Consider the following 20,130-nt stretch of genomic DNA (forward strand, 5'->3'; position numbering starts at 1 on the left):
TTTCTCTCCCCTACAGATCTGTCCGATTCCACATTGTCTTACACTGAAACCGAGGCCACCAACTCCTTCATCACTGCTCCGGGTGAATTCTCAGGTTGGCATATGTTTTCTCCTTGCTTGTTGCTGTGGGCCATACTGATGGGGACAGATGTGGGTGCTTTGATGGAAGTCTTTGGATTTTCTGCCCATTTTGTTTTTTCTACCCTGTGGATGGGAAGATGGTCAGGTTGAGGATTGCCAGTGTTGGGATTAAGAACCAGGTGTGGTGTTGCATGCTTACCCCAAGAAGAGTTTTAGGCCAGTCTGGGCTATATAATGAGTTTGAGGCTAGCCTGGGCTAAAAAAAAGTCGATGTGGGTGGAACCTGAAGATGTTAACTTTTAAGGACCTGCCAACCAGATTTAAACTGATATCTCTAATGGAAATGAGAATGACTTGCCAAGGCTCCTCCCTCACTGTAGCCAGGGATGCTTTTCAGTGACAGGCCTCAAGGTGATTGGGTCCACGTATGTCTTCCTCCTACCATGCTCTGGGGAGGACCCATGGGTAGGCACAGGGGTAGCCTGGGCAAAATGGCAAGGGAGAAGTTTGCCAAAAACTGGTTTCTTCTGTTGCCTCTTCCTGGGCAGAGGATGGCAAGATAGAAAATGGGGAGGAACCCCGACTTTGGTGCATCCTCTTGCTGTCTGAAATCCCCATCCCATGGTCTTAAGGACCCCCGTATTTGGGGGAATTCTTAAGTTGTGAGAGAGTGGATGGGGCAACTGGGGCAGGAGGGCTTGGGGTATAGAGGTCTGTGTGGCCCTCTGGGAGCACAATATGTGGGGTTGCTGTGTGGCAGCTGGGCTTGTGGCGTGGGGTAGAGGAGGCTGGGCCTCAGCACAGGCCATGATAGCAAAGCAGTGGGGACAGAGCTGTCACCAAGGGCCGGGCCCTTACTTGATCTCAGATTAGCCTGGCTGGGGAAACCCAGAGGTTTCCTTGACTCCTTGTGTCCCTAGGGTCACACAGCAGCCAGAGTGGCCCAAGGACCTGTGCTTCTCAGGACTGTTGTGTCCCCTAGCTTTCTGCAAGGGTTTGGTGTCCTCTGGTGAATGTATTCCTAGAGTTCCCTCTGAACTTCTCATGTTCTCCCTCTGTTCTAAAGTGACACAGCTGCCTGGCCCCTCTTCTCCCCACAGGAGCTATAGAAGGCGACCCCACTGTGGGCTTGTTGCTCAGGTGGTGCAGGGGCCCAGGGCTGTATGCTGGGCTGCTGTCTGCTCTCTAGTCCCTGGTGGGCTCTCTGATTGGGCCATTTCATTCTTCCTTTACTTGGTTATAATCTCTCTTCCCTCAAAGATCTAGCCAGGTGGCATGAGGCAGCACCACAGGTCTTTCTTTGTCTTCTGTGCCCATATGGGCAGAAGCCATGTGCGATTTTGAAGCAAGGGGCTTTCATTATCCCTGTGTTTATGAGTCCTTGGCAGCTCTCATGGCTGTTAAGTTAGATGGATTGTATTGGCATGGGTCATAGGACAGATGGACACTTTGGCATCCTCTTTCCTTGTTAATGGTGAAATCTTCCGTGTGTGTTTCATGGTGTGTTTGCAGTTGTAGGCTTCCTTGAGCCTAGAGGAGGCCTGGTGTGTGGCTCCAGGCATGATCCACACAGAAAACAAACTCAAAGGGCACAGGTGACTTCACCACGGTCATTCAGTGGGTGGAAGGAGATGGACCCAGAGCTTCAATCACATCTGAAGACCCTGGCACCTGGTGTCTTCAATAGGATGTGGGTAAAACCACCAGGTCCTTTTTGGGGTGTCCTTAGAACTGTGACACTCTGGTTTCCTTGCTTCCTTTGGGTCTAGGATTCTGTCTCTTGGTTATCCAAAATCCCCTCAGGCCACCTTCTGTACAACACCAACATAATGTCTGTTCCCTTGACTTTAGTTTGAGAATTCACACTAAGGTGTGAGTGGCTATAGATAACCCTCTTTTCAAAGGCAGACTATGTTGTAATTAAAGAACTGCAGAATGAGAGGCCGTATGAGAATGGTGATATGCTGGGTGAGACAGGCAAGATTCTCCTAGCATGCCCCACTCTAGCTTAGAAGAAGAGAGTGGGGCATGAGACAGGAGTTTTGTGCCCTAGAAGGAGGGGATCCTCTGCCAGGATAGGCTGGGTGCTGGGTGCCCTGTGAACGCTAATCATTTAATGAGAGCTGGAAGTGATGGGTGTCTCAGCATCTATGCCTGCTCAGTCCCAAGCCAGGCACCTGACTGATGCCTTCACACCCCTTGACCACCCTCTTGGTCTCTTAATCTAGAGCCTGTTAGATAATTAGTCAGTACTGTCTGTATGACTCATATCTGTAAGCTTCCGGTAGCTGGACCAGGCCATCCTTTCTGGTGTCCCTGACTGTGTGTGTGTGCTTTCCTCTCAGTCCTTTTAACATGATGCTGTCTTAGAGCTATGTCAGTGAAGTCATACCTCTCCTTAGGAGAAGGCGGGACCCATGCAGTGCTGTGCGATGGTTGGGTCTGCGCTGGGTCTGGTGTCTTTCCATCCACTGGCTTCTTGAAGACCCAAGTCTTTCTATCAGTACTTACATTCTGAGTGTTGACAGTTTGGAGACAGAAGTTCAGAGAGGCTAAGAGACTGGCTGTGGGCCCCGCAGCATCAGTAGCTGGAGCCAGGTGGAGGTGCAGGTGGGTCCATGCTGTTTGCCCACTTACCACCTGGTAGGATGGTGCCCACCCTGTTGCCTTAGCCTTCCTGCTGAGTGCTGTCCTGCTCATCACCAGGCAGATGCAGGGGAGGGGCAAATCTGTCACTGTTGCTGCTCCTTGATTGCCAAACTGACGGGTATAGCACAGGCTTCTCTGCTCTGTCTCTAGGGGCACCATCCACTCCAGCCAGCATGTGTCAAGCAGGAGCTTGGTAACACTGGGTTAGGTTCAGGTCCCTGCTCTGCCCCTCCATTAGTTGGAGAAGGGGCAGCAGCTTCACACTTTGCTCCCCCAGTTTTCCCACTTGTGAAATGGGGACTGATGACAACATGTCCCTTAGGAGGGGAAATAAACCCTGACTAGCAAGGTTCAGCCCTGTGTGAGGGTGTGGCCATTAAAGGGTATCTGCATCTCATCACTTCTGCCCTCTGGGTGCCCACAGGCAGGTGCAGTGGAGGGAGGCAGTCCGGAGGAAGCTGGGCTTAGGGATGGTCCTGTTGGGAGTAGGGGGACAGCTCAGAAGTCTTAGAGGAGGTGGTATCCAGATGAGATTCTAAAGGAGGGCTGGAAGTCTTTCAGAGAGATACAATTTGGAGCATTCCAGAAAGGCTAGCAGGTGCCAAGACCTAGGTGTAGAAGGATCTCCAAGTGGGAAAAGCAAAGGAGTTTGGAGGCATTGGAGGGGAAGTGCCAGGCATGGTGGCAGGTGACTGGGGGACTCTGGGCCTGGGTCAGATTGTATTTTGTTTTTTACATTAGTGTGTGCGTGTGTGTGTGTGTGTGCGTGTGTGTGTGTGTGCGCGTGTGTGTGTGTGTGTGCATGTGCGTGTGTGTGTGTGTGTGTGCGTGTGTGCGTGTGTGTGTGTGTGTGTGTGTGCGTGTGTGTGTGTGTGTGTGCGTGTGTGCGTGTGTGTGTGTGTGTGTGTGTGTGTGTGTGTGTATACGTGCCTGTGCATACTTGCCACAGTGCACATGTGGAGGCTAGATGACAACTCACAGTAGTCAGTTCTCTTTCCACTATGTGGGTTCCAGGGATCGAGCTCAGGTTGTCAGGCTTGGTGGTAAGCACCTGTACCCGCTGAGCCATATTACCAGTCCTGGGTCAGATTTTAACAAACCTTTTCAAATCCACAGCATGCAAAGACATGGGGCCAGTTCAGTTGAGTTTCAGTAGACTGGTCATACCTGGTGGTCAGCAGAGCTTGGATACTATTACTGTGGCCAGATGGTGTTCTCTGGATGGGCCTGGGGGACTGGGTGGTTTGGAGGGGAATGGAGAGGGTAGAAAGAAATGCTGACTGAAAAGGAGGCTCACAGAGTGGCAGAGGTGATTATTGCAAAAGGAACAGGCTGCCACCATGTGGAGGGGCCTGCCCACAGGAGCGTGCCATGAAGCAGTGTGGGCTAGAGGCTGTGTGCCAGCCAGGATGGGTTCTGAGCTCAGCTGTGTCCTTTCTCACCAGGTGTCCCCAAGTAGGTTCCTTGCCTTTCCTGAGTCAGTTTGCTCTGCACAGGGGCTGTTGGATGGTATCTCATGCCTCTTGGTTCTGATGTGCCCTCAGCTGTTGGTGCTCTTGGGCCTTAGGAGGAAGATGGCTGCAAAGCTGCCATTTTTGACCCACACCATCTTAGTCCCCTTCTCATTATTGTCACAGTGACTGGGGACAAAGCCACTCAGAGGGAGGGGACTGGTGTCCTGGATGCCAGGACTCTTGGGATGGGAATGCAAGTGTTCAAGGAAAACTTCACAGGGAAGGCCAGTCTGAGCTGTGTTTTGTAGGATGAATAAGAGCTCACTAAGAAAATAGGAGACTATAATGTTCTCTCAGGTAGAAGGAACAGTTGGTTCAAAAACAGTTGAAGGGGCTGGAGAGATGGCTGGAGAGAGCACATACTACTCTAGCAGAAGACCTGAGTTCAGTTCCCAGCACCCACATCAGGTGACCAAAAGCCACTCCCAAATATATAGCACTTGGGAAGTAGAAGCTGGCGGAGCTCTGTGAGCTCAAGGCCAGCCTGGTCTACATAGTAAGTTCCAGGCCATCCAGGGCTACACAACAGCAAGACCCTGGCTCAAAAACAACCTGGTCTACTTAGACAGTTCCAGCTGGGGCTACATGGATACCCGGTCTAGAAAAATAACATAACATAACATAACATAACATAACATAACATAACATAACATAACATAACATAAAATAAAGGTAAGTATTAAAAACAACCACAACAGCTGAAGATAAATGTGTAAGAAACAAGAATGGTTATCTTGAATGTTGGAGAAATGGCTGGAATAGAGGGATTATGGCCACTGGGGCAGGGAACCCTAGGATCTCTTTGGTCCAAAAGGAACTGGCCTGGCACTAGCTTATCCCACAGCAGGGGCTCAGGGTGGAAAAAAATGAATGAATTTTTGTCTGGGGCAGAGAGATCCTGAGAGAGCCCACAGAGAGACAGAGTGATCAGAACACACTATATTTAATAATCCCTGTGTACAGAGTTCTGTGCCAGGTATTATTATGTTTAATAATCCCAGTGTACAGAGCTCTTGGCTGTCTCAAATGCCAAACATCTATGGGTTCATAGAATTTTCCGGCACCTCTATGTAGCAGCTATTTTATTAGCCAGACTAAAGGAAGAATTAACTGAGGCCCAGAGAGGTTAAGGTCACTCATCGGGAAAGTAGTAACACTGAGATTGGAGGTCAGAAAGTCTGGCTGGCCTCTGTGTCTAATGAGGTGCTCTGTCACTTTCTGGAAGGTGTAGCATTCAAACATGGACTTTGAGCTTCTAGGGCTTCTGTGTCCCCAGGGGATCAAGAGTCAGAATGAAGAAATGTCAATCCACCCCGGATTGGGCACCAGTGGCAGACAGTATGATTCCATGGAAGTCCAGCTTGGTGAACCAGTGAGTTTATTGGACTTATTTACAGAGTATGGGTGATGGGTTACCTAACAGGAATGTTTGACCTGAAAGCCACTGCATTACTACAAAGTCACAACCATCATGGCTGGTGACCTCGTAGATGCTGCATCATGGAGTCTTCCTTTCTGTTAAAGTTCCACTTCCTATATACTCTAGCATCTCCCAAGAACACTTGCAGCTAGGGAAGAGTAGGAGGGAATAATAGCTGGGCTCCTAGGTGAGGCTCTCGTGACCCTGAGTGTCAGCAGCTCCAGGACTAGTACCATAGACCTACCCACCTTATTGTTCTGCTGAATTAGTTGCTGTGGCTACCAGGCCAAAGTAGCTCTACTATAAGGTGATGATGGACTGATCATGTGATCTTATATTACAGGGCATCTCTGCTCCTTGGCTGGTGCTTGGTGAAGGAATGTATAGCCAGGGAGATGTTGGGTGGGAGGGCTGAGAGGCGGCTCCTGAGCCTAGGCAGTGTTGATGCCTTTCCAGGGTGCTCTGACACTGGAGTATATGACCTGACCCTCAGGACATCACAGGCTCCCCCCATCTAGGCAGGTGTGTGGCCTGTGGCATTGTGAAAGCCAGTAGGTTTTCTAAGGACTGAATCTTCTAGAAGGGGTACTTGGCTGCCTCCAGTCTGATCATAATATGTGTGCTCATGGCCTTCCCTCATGCTGTCCCTCTGGCACACTCCCTGGGCATTCACAGCAATCAGGAGCCTCCCTTGAAAGTTTCCTTGTTGGGGTCAAGTGGCTCTTGGCAAGAGCCACTTCTTTGATGCAGAAAATATCTCCTGAAGGCACTTGGTCAGATGCTTTGTATGAAACATTTTCCCTCTGTGGCCTTTGGCTGCCAAGGGAAGCTGAGACCCATTGCTTTTCCAATTACCCTTTGTGGAAAGGATGCCCGAGATTTGTAGGCCTGTCCCCATGGCCCCCTGCCCAAGAAGGAAAAAAGCCTGGGTGCTGGCAGTGTAAAGCAGCTCCCACCCCCACCATCCCAGAGCTTTGTGGTAGAAGGTCCCACCCTCAGGCCCCTCCGAATTCAGAAAAACAGAGGTCTCATGTCTGAAGCTGACATCAAAGCAACCGGCCCAGACTGCAAGATGCATCATTGCCAAGACATTAGTGACCTTTAAAAGGGGAGGTAGGGAGTAGGGAATGTGGCTCAGTTGGTGGAGTGCTTGTGTAGCATGCATGAAACCCTAGGTTCAATCTCCAATACGCAACAGACTGGATGTGATGGTGCACAGCTATAATCCCAGCACTCGGGAGGTGGAGGCAGGAGAATCTGAAGTTCAAGATCACCCTTAGCTACTTAGAAAGTTTGAGGCCAGGGTGGGCTACATGAGAGTGTCTTAAAAAGAGAGAGAGAGAGAGAGAGAGAGAGAGAGAGAGAGAGAGAGAGTCTGGAGAGATGGCTCAGAAGTAAAGGGCTCTTGCAGAGGACCCGAGTTCAGTTCCCAGCACCCACACTGGGTAGTTAACAACCTCCTGTAACTCCAACTCCAGGGGATCTGATGCCCTCTTCTGGGTTCCATGGGCACCTGCACACATACGCACACATATACATAAATAAAAATCTTTTTTTTTTTAAAAAAAGAGGGGATGTGGTGAGTAATGAGAATGCACTGATGTGACCTAAATGTGATTTTATTCTCTGGTCACCTGGGATCAGGCCAGAGTAGACAGAGCTGGGAGAAGCCAGCCGTAGATTCCAGGTTGGGGTGGCACCAGGCTGGTGGAGGTGATAGGGAAGTGCCCTTGTCACACAACCTGAGACTGGAACGGACTGGCCCCTTGTCATACAACCTAAGATTGGGAAGGGCTGGTTGGGCTGGGCCACTGCATACCTGGAGGAAGCAGCTGTGGCTTTGCTGGGCAGATTTGGTGTGGAGAGTGTGGGGAGAGGGGCTGGGTAGGTTCCATGGTTCTGACCTGAAGTGTCAATGTGGTGCGTGTGGGAAAGACCTGGGACTGTGTCTTCCCTCAACTTCCACCCCTATCCACTCACCTTCTTCAGCCCCTTACCCATTGCCTCCTGTCTGGCATTAAGGGGAAATGTCTCCAGGGGCTGGGCACAGCCCTGTTTCTTGGCCCCTGTAGTCTTCTGTGGTCTTCTACAAGGCACACGTCCACTTTAGACCTCAAGTTCCACTCTGAGGATGTTCGAGGCCAGCTAAGGTATAATCCCAGTTTGGGGAACTTTTGAGAAGGCAGTGGTGGGATGGGGCTGGAGGGTGGATTGACTCCAGGGCAAATCCCAAGTTTTCTCCACTTAACACTCAGCTCAGGGCTTAGTATACAGGACATGTTGGGTCAGTTGCTGTTATTCTTTTTAGGGGCGTGGTTTTGCTTTGTTTTTTAGAGGCAAAGTCTTGGCTATGTAGCCCAGGCTGACTTCAGATTTTCTATGTAGCCCAGGCTGTCCTCAAATTCATGGCAATCCTCCTGCTTTAGCCTCTCAAGTGATAGGACTCCAGGCATGTGCCACCATGCCCATTCTCCCTAGTGCTTGCCAAAGATTCAAAATGGAATAGCTTTTACTGGGGGCCATGGCTTGTCCATACCCACCTGCAATCTCTGATCTGGGACAGGGAACTGGGTCATGCTACCTCTGGGACTCCACTGTTGTCTGAGCTCCTGAGTGGCAAGGAGGGTAGAGAGGGCCCTGGCTCTGCCTGAATTCTTCCTGGCTGGGGCTTAACTGCCATTCTTGCTCACAGAGCAGAGGATAGAGACAGCCCCAGTGGCTTCCCAAGTGTAAAAGTAGCACCACCCCCAGCCAGGGGTCCAGGAGGCCCATGCTGTCTGACTTTCGGTCATCTTGAACTGCCACCACACAGCCTGTAAAATGGGGCTGTCAATAGGATTCCTTGATTTTCAACTCTTTTTTTGCATACTGCAGCACCCTGAAGAGCTCTGGAAGAGTTCAGACTCCATACATGAGTGCTAGGGTCACATACACAGATTTGCATGTACAGCCTGGTCTAAGATTCTAGGGCACCAGGCCAACTTCCCTAGTCAGGAGTCCTGCCAATATCTTACCATGTCTGTGCTGGGTGATTGCCAGATATGGGCACCTGTGGCATCTTACTGTAGCTGCCTTATGTGGGAACTGCCCTGGCTCCAGTCCCCTCAGCCATTATCCGCAGCCTGGGGCTGACCTGGGAACAAACACTGAGGAGGGGCCCTTGCCTCTGAGCATCACCAGGCTCTTGGGGAGAGAGATGAGATTGACCCCTTCTGCCTTCACATGGGAGTCAGTGTCTGGGTGGTGCTGTATACTTGCGCCCCGTCTATAGGATCATTGTCATTTTCCCTTGCTGGAGATGGGCTTGGGTGATGGTTCCAGAAGACTAGGGCAACTGCACCTGTACCCCATCATCCTCTTTGTTGCCCTGATGCCGTCCTGAGATTTGAACTGTTTTACTAAAAATTGCAAAAAGCCTCACAGGGGGCAGTGAGATGGCTCATTAGGGGAGATGCTTGTTAATGACCTGAGTTCCATCCCTGGGACCCAGTGGTGGAGAGAAAGAACTGACTCCTGAAAGTTGTCCTCTGACCTCCATCTGTACATTATGGCACATGTGTGCACACACCTGTACATTCACAATGGATAGATAAATGTAATTAATAAAAAATCTAAAAGGTTCATGGCTCTGTCAAGGTCTGCCTCTAGACCTTTAAGTGGACTGAGAAGGGAGGGGTACAGATGATAGAAGAGTGCTTGGGAACCTGAGGCAACAAGGGCCCAAAAGCCAAGGCTTTGAGACTGGGTCTGTAAGTCACTGGTATAGCGCTTGCCTAGCAGGTGTTGGACCCTGATTTGATTCCCAGCACCATCCTGCTAATGAATCTCTATCACTTAGCTTCACCTGGGAGTTTGTGTTTCCTCTTCTTTTTAAAAATTAAAAAAAAAAATTTTTAATTTGTGTGTGTGCATGTGTCGTGTGTGTGCAGGTGCCCACAGCAGCTAGGAGAGGGTGGGGGAATCCCCTGAAGCTGGATTTACAGGCAATTGTGAGCCACCTGACTTGGGTCCTGGGAATTAAACTCAGGTCCTCTGAAGAACAGGAAACACTCCTAACCTGCTGAGCCATATCTCCAGCCCCCTCTCTTCTTCAGGTGGCCTTGCCCACACCTCATGGCATCCACGTGGACATTAGGTAGCACTGTAGCTCTCTTACTGAGTGCTAGTGCAGGGAAATTGACTGAATTGATAGCAGGTGCAAGTGTGAGGGCTGGGCCTGTTGGAAGGAGACATTGAGCAAGTAGAGGGTTCAGGAACTTGGACCTGATAGGAAAGACAGGATACATTTACTCCTTACTCCCCCTAGAGTCAGGACTCATGCTGTTTCCAAAAGCCACTCCCAGGCTGCTGAAGGAGAGCAAAGATCAGAGCTGGGCTTGAAGGTTGCAGAGAGGGTCTCATCAGTCTGAGAGGGAAGACTTGTTGTGGGCAGGGCAAGTGATCCTGGTTGGGCAGCAAGCCATGAAGCCAACCCTGTAGGCTTTGAATGCTGCTTCAGAGAGGCCTAGCTCTCTCTGTGGTAAGCTAGGGATGTATGTAGCAGAAATACTGATGGATAAGTAGATATTAGCCTTAGCTAATAGATGTGTATGACCCAAGCATGCAGAGACATTTTAGTTGTTCAGTGTAAACTTTAGGGACAGGATATGTGGCTGTGTTGATGGAGTGCTTACCTTAGCATGCACGAAGCCCTGGGTTTGATCCTTAGTACCACATAAACCCAGCATGATTGTGCACACCTGTAATCATAGCACTTGGGAGGTAGAGGCAGAAAGATCAGAAATTCAAGCTCATCCTCAGCTACATAGTGAGTTGGAGGTTAGCACTCTTATCCACTGAGCCAGCTCTCTAGCCCCCAAAATCTAGCTTCTTTAATTCAGAGTATTCTTGTGAGCCCTCTGTGCCTCCTGCTCTGTGTGACTGACTGCTGTTTTCATTGCTGGTTGAAGTTCTTTGGGAATGCACAGAGGGTCAGTTAGTTCTATGCATCCATATCTTTAGACAGTTCCAGGAATCTGTATCCCCTAGTTTCAGGCTCCTATCCACGATGCAACAATGAATGTTCCTGTGCTGGACTTTTCATAGACTCAGGGACACATTTCTCCTGGGCACGACCTGGGAGTGGATTTGCTGGCTATGCGTTTTATACCTGCCACCTTTTATTTAAGGCTGTGGGAATTGTTTCCAAGGTGATAGCCTTTGTGTGTGTGTGTGTGTGTGTGTGTGTGTGTGTGTGTGCTTGTGCATATGTGCATCTGTGTTTATGTTCACACATGTGCAAGTACACTTGAAGGTTAGAGGCCAACCTTAGGTGTCTTTACTCAGATGTCCATCTTTTTTGTCATTTTTTGTTTCTTTGTCTATTTAAAATATTTTATTATTTTTATCTTATATATATGAGTGTATTGCCTGCATGTATATAAGTGTGCCCATGTCGACCAATGCCCAGGGAAGTCAGAAGAGGGCGTCGGATCCCCTGGAGCTAGACTTACAGACAGTTGTTAGCTGCCATGTGGGTGCTGTAACCTGGGTCTTCTGTAAGAGCATCCAGTGCTCGTAACTACTGAGCCATCTCTCTAGCCCCTCTTTGTCTATTTTTGAGACAGGGTTTCACTATATAGCCCTAGCTGGCCTGGAACTTGCTATGTAGACCAGACTGGCCTTGAACTCACAGACATCCACCTACCTCTGCCTCCCAAATGCTGTGATTACAGGTGTATGCCACCACACCTGGCTGCCTTGTTTTGTTTTTTTGAGACAGGGTCTCTCACAATGGGCTGGAGTTTACCAGGTAGGCTAAGCTGGCTAGATGGTCAGCGAGTACCAAGGATCTGCCTGTCTCTACCTTCCCTGCCTGGCCTTGTGTATGTGTATTTTAGGGATTGAAGTCAGGTCCTCATACTTTCAAGATAACCTCTTTATAGACTGAGCCATCTCCCTAGTCTCTGTTTTTTGGGTTTTTGAGACAGTCTCTTATACTGCTACCTGGGATGACTTGGAACTCAGTTTGTAGACCAGGCTAGCCCAGAACTCATAGCTATTCTGTCAAGGCCACAGTGTTTTAATCAGGGCCACTCAAGGGGGACATTCTGGCTATTCCACTCTGAGAAAGGCCACACCTGTCCTTAGTCCCAGCTCCAAGTGGCAGGGTTGGACCTGGAATCTCTCTGGGTCCAAGACTCCTGCCCACAAGGAGGCGATGCCCAGCCTACCACTTGAATAGATCTGGGTCCCAGAGCTCAACTCCCTTAATCCAGAGCTCCACATCCTCTCCAAAGGCCCTGGGTAGTCCACTCTGGGAGAAACAAAAAGGAGAAAAAGGTGAAAGGAAACTAAACTTTGGAAAAGAAGTGTGTTTCCAATAAGCTGGGCCTTTCACCGGTAGCCAAAACATTACATTCCTGTAACCTGGGAGCCATGGTCGGCTTTGCCTCTCTGGGCCATAAATCTTGCCCAAAGCTGGGTTAGGATTGTCCCCAGGACACACAGACAGGCGGTGTCCTTGGGCTGTTGGGTGCCTGGGCTTTGGGGCGACTTCATCATCTTGTCAGTGGGTTGGCTGTGGCCCAGGTGCCAGGGGCCCCTTGTGGGCCCTCGCAGGGGCATTGCAGTACTTACTGTAAGGGGCTCCTCCGCCACCCACCCCTCCCTTTCTTGGGTGCTTTGATGGATAAGAGGTGTTTATAGGCTTGATTCACGACCCAGTTACCAGGGTTTTCCACGGAAATAACTTATTAAAGGGGCCGTGCACACAGTGACATTGAAGTCTGGAGGGCGGTGTGCATCAAAGGCGCCACCGAGGCCCGCAGTCAGAGCTCCGAGGGGCCCAGGGCTGGGGACAGGGTCCAGGGCCGGGAATGAGGGCCAGGCCTTTGAGGGGCAGGTAAGGGGGAGCTGGGCTGAGGAGAAAACATTTGGGCTTAAGAAAATATTCCAGACAAACTGAAATTCAAGCTATTGGAAAAAGAGTGTGTGCTGGGGGGAAGGGATAACGGCCCAAACGGCCCAAAGGGCCAGACCAACCCTGCACTAGCCCCACCCACCAAGCGTGGGGACACACAAGCAGTGCCTGCTCTCTGCTGTCATGCCCCTTGGCACAGGGCTGTTCTTAGGAGGAAGTGCTAAGGATGCAGACTGCTGGGTGCCAGCCCCAGGAGGATGGGCAGGGCCACAGGATAAAGACAGGTTCCAGGGAGAGCGCTCCTCTGTTTGCTCCCTTCCTGGGTGCTCCTCTTCTTTGATTTAATCCCCCCCGCCTTTTTTTTTAAAGACAAGCTCTCATGTAGTCCAGGCTAAACTTGGACTTGCTATTTAGCTGAGGATGGCTTTTACCATCTGTTCCCCTTGCCTCCATTTCCTGAGTGCTAGGAATACAGACATGTGCCATCATGCCTGTTTGTTTCTTTTTAACTTTTTAAATTTATTTTTATTTTATGTGTATGAGTGCATGTATGTAAGTGCACCTATGTCATGTAATGCCTGTGACCAGAAGAGGTTGTTGGATCCCCTGGGACTGGAGTTACAGACAGTTGTTAGCCACCATGTGGGTGCTGGGAACCGAACCCTGGTCCTCTGCAAGAGCAGCCAGTGCTCTTAACTGCTGAGCCATCTCCTCAGTCTGTACCATGCCTGGTTTTGTGCAGTGCTATGGATGGAATCCAAGGCTTTGTGTATGTTGGGCAAGCGTTCTATCAGCTGAGCCACATCTCCAGCACCTATATGATGTTTTTCTTTGTGTGTGTGTGTGTGTGTGTGCCTGTGTATTCACATGTGTGTGGATGCCCTCTCTTGCGTGTGCATCATGTGCACGTAGAAGCCAAAAAATGGATGTTGGGTCTCTTCTCTGTTGCACTCCACCTTCATTTTGAGACAGGATTTCTCCCTCATCTTAGAGTTTGCTACTTTGGTTAGAATGGCTAGCCATTCAGCCTCTGGGATCTGCCTGTCTTTTCCTGTTTTCCTGCCCTAGCTCTTTCACATGAGTGCTGAGGATTTGAACTTAGATCTTGATGCACAGCAAGCACTTTACCTGCTGTGCGATCTCCCCAACCCGATTTGTTTATGAAGCTCACTAAAAGCCTTCCTTTTCTAGGAAACCTTCCAAGACTGCACAGCTCGAGGTGGCCTCTCTCTTTTCTGCACTTTGAGTGACTGTCCTCTTTCTGCTGCTCCCATGCAGTGGACTGGCTTTGTATGGACCTTCTATCCCCTGCCAGACAACACATGACTTGTGGCCAGGACCAGAGTCTGCTTTTGCCCCTTGGCATTACAACCAGGAAACCAACCTTGTGCAGGAGGTATGGTTCCAAATCACTCCTTGCAACTTAGTCCTGGCTCTTACGTTCAGTAATGATGGTAGCAGCAGGAGTATCATGTGGCTGAGTCAAGAACAGAGATGTGGGGCAGACATCAATCTGTTTCTCATTCCTAAGCTTATTAAGTCCCAATAAGATAGGTCCTATGGTTATTTGTCTCCACTTTCTAGAAAACTGAGGCCCAGAATGGAGAAGGAAGGTGGCCAGGGGTGACAAGTGAGAGGAGAAGCTGGGATTTGAACCTAGCTCTGCCTGACTCCAGAGCCTGTTACCTGGAAAGTTACTGTATCTCTGTAGGCTGGCATGGTCCCCAGGCTCTATCAGAGTTCATAAGTCACTGGAAAAATAAGACAGGTCCTCTCTAGCCCACGCAGGACTTGTTTTTGTTGTTTATTTTGGCTTGGTACAATACATTGTACTTGACTTATTTTAAAAGTATACTGTTGCATGAAGCTTGACATTTATGTAAGTATTACCACACAGTTAAGACATAAAATAGGGCTGAGAGGGAAGCTTATTGGTAGAGGGCTTGCCTCATATGCATTATACCCTGTGTTTGATTCCCCAGCATTTCAAAACAAAACAAAACCCCCTAATCCTTAGTTGATTGTAGCCACTGATCTGATTCCTGCCTCTAGTATTGCCTCTTTTAGAATAATCTAAAAATGTGATCATACAATGAGTGGCCTTTAAATATTTAAAAAGACTTATTTATGTATATGAGTTTTTTGCCTGTATGTTTATATGTGTATCACGTGTGGCCCTGGTGCCCATACAGGGCAAAGAACATCCGATCCTCTGGAACTGGAGTTAAGAACAGTGTGAGCTGCCATGTGGGTGCTAGGAACTGAGCCCAGGTCCTTTGCAAGAACTGCAAGTGCTCTTCACTGACTTATTTCTCTATCCACAACCACATGTGATGTGGGCACATTCTTCTTTTTTTCAGCTTTATTTATTTATTTTTATGTGCATGAGTGTTTTACATTCATGTATGTATGTGAAACATGTGCATGGCTGGTGCCCACATTGGCCAGAAGAAAGCATTGGCTCCCTTAGAACTGGAGTCACAGACAGTTGTGAATTGCTTTGTGGGTTCTGGGAACTGAACCCAGGTCCTTTGCAAGAGTAGCCAGTGCTTTTAACCACTGAGCTATCTCTCTAGCCCCAATGGGCTTTTTTTGTTTGTTTGTTTGAGACAGGGTCTCACTATGCATCTTTGGCTGGCCTGGAACGAAACTTTTTATGTAGGCCACACTGGGCTTGAACTCACAGATCACCTGCTTTTGCTTCCAGAGTACAAGTGGCCTTTTGTACATTTTGACTCAGTCTACTGCTTTGAAAGACATATTCATGTTGTTTAGTAGGTAGACATTTGGTGAGGTTTTTTTGGTATTGTTTTGTTGTTGTTTTGTTTTGCTGCAAACATTGTGTTTAAGCTGGAGATGTAGCTTGGTTGGGCTAGTGCTTACCAAGTAGGCAAAAAGCCCTCAGTTCTATCCCCAACACAGCATTAAACTGGGTATGAGGGTGTATCCCTGTACTGCCCACACTGGAGAGGCAGAGGCAAGATCAGTTCAAGGTTATTCTCAACTACAAGTTGAGGGATACATGAGACCCTTTTTTAAACAAAAAACAATGACCAAAATAACAACAAACTAGCATTGTGTTTGGGCTTCTATGTGAATCCCATGTTCATGTCATTTGCCTAAGTATTTTGCTGGGTTTTAACTCACGTTTTCCTATTGGCGAAAGATATTGAGCATCTCTTTGTAGCTTATTTGCTATCTGTGTATCTTCTTCAGTGATGTTATCTTTTCACATCTTTGTATGTCTGTTATATTGGATATTTGCTTATTAAATTTCAAGTGTTCTTTATATGTTCTGGCTATCAATCATATAAAAGATAAATGCTTTGCAAATATTTTCTCCCTTTCTGTGGCCTGCCTTTTTATTTTATTCATAGAGTCTTTTGAAGAACAGAAGGTTTTCATTTTGCTAATGTTCAGTTTTATCAGTTGTTCCATTTCATGCTTCTCCTGCTATCCGAAGGGCTCTTCCAAACCCCAAGGTCATCAGATTTTCTTCTGGAAATTTTATTGTTTTGAGTTCTATGTTTAGGTTTATAATCCACGATGAATTAATCTTTGTAAAGAGAGTGAATATGGATCTAGATTTTTATTTATTTATAAAATATTTTATTATTTTTTTTTATTTTATGTGTATGAATGTTTTGCCTGCATGTATGTAAGTGCACCCATGTCGGGCAAGGCCCACAGAGGCCAGAAGAGGGTGTTGGATTACTTGGAACTGTTGAGTTATGGATAGTTAGCTACCATGTGGGTGTTGTGAATTGAACCTGGGGCCTCTGGAAGAAGAGCCAGTGCTCTTAACCACTGAGCGTTCTCTCCAACCCCTGGATTTTTAGAATGAAAGTCTAGTTGTATCATTGACTCAAAAGATGCCCCTTTCTTTGGAATTATATTGGTCCCTTTGTCAAAAGTCAGTTGATGAGAGTGGGGATGTGGCTCTGTTGGTAGAGTGCCTGCCTGGCATGTATGAAGCTCTGGGTTTGATCCCCAGCACTGTATAAACCAGGCATGGTGGCAAAGGCCTGTAATCCCAGCACTCAGGAGGTGAAGGCAGGAGGATCAGAAGTTCAGAAGTTCATAGTCATCTTTGACTACATAGCAAGTTCAGTTCCAGCCTTGGCTAGCAAAGACCCTGTCTCAAAATAAAAATGTGTTTTAAATAAAAATGAGAGGAGCTGGTTTTGATGCTGTAAATAACAATCTGTGCTGTTCATCTTGGTCTCTGAGCCTTACATTAGTGAGGCTATACAGTGGATTCAGGGCCACCCTGGGATACATGAGACTTTGTCTCAAAAAAAAAAAAATGACAATACACACATGCATTTCTCCTTCTGGATCCTTCACTGTACTTCAGGATCTGGATCTTTCCTTGTTCCAATGCTATGGAGTCTTGATTTCTGTGTGTGGCTTCTTTTTTAAAAATATTTTTCTTTTCTTTTACTTTTTTTTTTTTGCTTTGTTTGAGACAGGGTCTCCCTGTAGCCCCAGCTGTCCTGGAACTCACTGGTGTGTGTATGTGTGTGTCTGTGAGTGTGTGTGTGTACGATGGCCTTTGACAACAGATTTCTAAAAGGAACAAACACCTCAGCTTATACCTAAAAGAACACAGAGTTTTGTGTGTGTGTGTGTGTGTGTGTGTGTGTGAGTGTATTGCCTGCATGTGTATAAGTGCACCTGTGTCATGCAATGCCCTCAGAGGTCAGAAGAGGGTGTTGGGTTTCCCTGGAACTGGAGTTACAGATGGTTGTTAGCTGCCATGTAGGTGCGGGGAATTGAACCCAAGTCCTCTGCAAGCGCAGCCAGTGCTCTTAACTTCTGAGCCATCTCTCCAGCCCCTGCTGTGGTTTCTTATAGTGAGTTTGGAAAGCAGATATTGTGAGTTATCCAACCTTGTTCTTTCTCAGGGTCTAGGATCTTCTAGGTATTTCCATTTCCAAATCAATTGTAAAATCAGCTTGTTGACTTCCACAGAAAGGCCAGTGAGGATTCTGACTGGGATTGTATGGAATGGGTAGATCAGTACAGAAAAAAGGTCATTTGAGGATTGAGCCTTCCAGCTGATGATGCAATTGCTGTCTCCCTCTGTATATTTAGGTTTTAAATTTCTTTCATTAGTATTTTCAACATGTAAATCTTATGCATTGCTGCTAAGTTTGTGTTTAGCACTTCATATTTCTTGGTGCTATCATAAAGTAACACTTTATACAGATTTTCCAGGGACTGGGGATATGGCTCAGTTGGTAGAGTGTTTGCCTAGCATGTACAAAACCTCGGGTTAAAAAAAACGGCATAGTAGTGCTTGTCTATAATCCAAGAACTGGGGAGGTGGAGGCAGTAGAATCAAAAGTTCAAGGTCATCATCATCTGCTACATAGCAGGTTCAAAGGCAGCCTGAGCTACATGAGTTCCTATCTCTAAGCAAACAACCCCCCCACAAAAACCCCAAAGAACCCCTCCAAAACATTACTTACTACTAGTAAGAGAAGTATGGTTAGCTTAAAATTAAAATTAAAAGATTTTAGGGCTGGAGAGTTGGCTTAGCGGTTAAGAGCACTGACTGCTCTTGCAGAGGACCCGGGTTTGATTCCCAGCACCCACATAGCGGCTACAAACCGTGCTTAACCCCAGTTCCAGGGGAATCTGAAGCCCTCTTTGACCTCCAGGGCATTGCGCTACATGGGTACACTCACATACATGCAAGCAATACACTTGTACACATAAAATAAAAATAATAAATAAAGAAATTAAAATTAAAAGATTTTAAATTCCATTTATTTATTTTGTGTGTGGATGCCTATTGGTGCAGGTGCCATGGTGCATATGTGGAGGTCAGAGGATGACTTGTGGCAGTCACTCTTTCTCTCATGTGGGTCCCAAGAACTAAGTGCAGGTTGTTAGGCTTGGTCACAACTGCCCTTACCTGCTAAGCCATTAGCCAGCTCGATAGCCTTTATTTACTGCCTCGTCTACGTGGAATTTTTTTTTTTTTTTTAATGCAGTGCTAAGGATTGAGCACAGGGCCTTGTGCATGCTGAGCAAATACTCTGCCACTGAGCTACATCCCCAATCCTTATTTTATTTTGAGATAGGGTCTCACTAGCCCAGACTGCCTGCCAACTTGGAATCCTCCTGCCTCGGCTTCCTAAGTGCCTGGAATGCTGATATATGCTGTGACAGCCACACATACGGTATTTCTGGTGCCTTGTTTCAGAGAAGAGTTCTACAGTGGATGGTTGATTGACAGTTGATTCCCATGGGTCCTTGAAAACATGGTCTCTGGCCTATGACATTCCCTAGGACAGCCACGCATGAAGTTATTCCACGGAGACAGATGTGCCCTCTTGGTTAGTTGCCTCAGCCACTGGGTGTCATTTTCCTGGCAGTGAAATAGAAGGCAGTGGAGACAGCTGGCCTGTGACTGGTGAGGTCCCATTTTACTGGGAATCTGATGGTCACATAATGGGTGAGTGGTTTGGAGCATGGCTGAGGCCTTATTTTGGGGTTCTTTTCCCACAGATAAGAGAGCACAGGGCCTGAGCCTGGCTTCTCACAGTGACTGATGGGAAGGGCCTGATTTGGACTGTGTAGGGCCAGGAGGAGCCTCCATAGCCAGGAGGAGAGAGGCTGGAGAGAGGGCCATGGCTGCTGGCAGCCAGGAGGCCCAAAGGCCCTTCCAGGAGTTCTGACCCTCAGAAATGGCCAGTTGACGTTTGACTGTTTTCAAAGTCTAAATGCCCCGGGCTTGGAAAAGCAGATTTTGGCTGACCTTACCCTGAGGTGCTGAGTGTGGAGTTTAAAGGCCTTTGTAACTCTTTGGTTTGGAATGGAGCGCTGGACTAAGCTAGGGAAAACACTAGAACCTGTTGGAACTGGTTCTTATGGCTCCACCTCTGGGAGGGGAGGCAACTGTCCTTTCCTTTGTTACCACCAAAGTCCCTGGAACCTGACAGACTGGATACAGAGAGGGAACAGAGGGCCAGAGAGGGCCCTAGCCTGGCCTTCAGTTAATGGAGCCTGAAGCAGCTCTAAGCACTTGCTGCCTGTTAGACTTGAGTTAACCTCTGAGTTATCATCCCATTTTACAGATGAAGAAACTGAGACCCAGAGAGGACTCACCTACCATTCACTCCAGGAGCAAGGAGCTGTGATTCAAACCCAATTGTGTGTGTGTGTGTACTTGTGTGCATGTGCATGTGGATGTTAGAAGATAACCTGTGTTCCACTTTTTGTTTGAGATGAGATCTTTCATTAGCCTGAACTTCACCAAGCAGCCTAGGCTAGCTGCGTAGTGAGCTCCCTGTCTCCACTTGTTTTGCCCTCCTGTTGGGGTTACAACTCTGTGCCACTATGCTGGACATTTTGCTTGAGTTGTTGGGATCAAATGCAGGTCTTTAAGCTTGCATGGCAAGTGCTTTACTGACTGAACTGTCTCTCTCCAGCTCCCATTTTTTTTTTTTTTTTATCAGAACTCTAAAGCTGGTGTGATGGGGCAGGACTGCTTATTAGGTAGGTAGTTTCCAGAGTTCTGGAATGAGACAGTGAATGCACCTTCTGCCACTGAA

The 20,130-nt window shown here is 47.9% G+C and overlaps 1 protein-coding gene across 2 annotated transcripts in view; it reads left to right on the top strand.

Annotated features, from left to right (window-relative positions):
- Window positions 1-20,130, top strand: part of Smad6 (SMAD family member 6) — an 83,208-nt gene that overhangs the window by 16,612 nt on the left and 46,466 nt on the right. Inside the window, exon 3 of one of the 2 annotated variants that reach the window (XM_008836350.2) lies at window positions 17-94. The exons of the other annotated variant lie outside the window; for it this stretch is intronic. Coding sequence (XP_008834572.1) covers window positions 17-94 — 78 coding nt within the window. The remainder of the gene's footprint in view (window positions 1-16; window positions 95-20,130) is intronic. 2 annotated transcript variants of the gene reach the window in all.

The sequence above is a fragment of the Nannospalax galili genome, unplaced genomic scaffold, assembly GCF_000622305.1.
Source record: "Nannospalax galili isolate Female #2095 unplaced genomic scaffold, S.galili_v1.0 scaffold54, whole genome shotgun sequence".
In the NCBI taxonomy this organism is placed as follows: Eukaryota; Metazoa; Chordata; class Mammalia; order Rodentia; family Spalacidae; genus Nannospalax; species Nannospalax galili.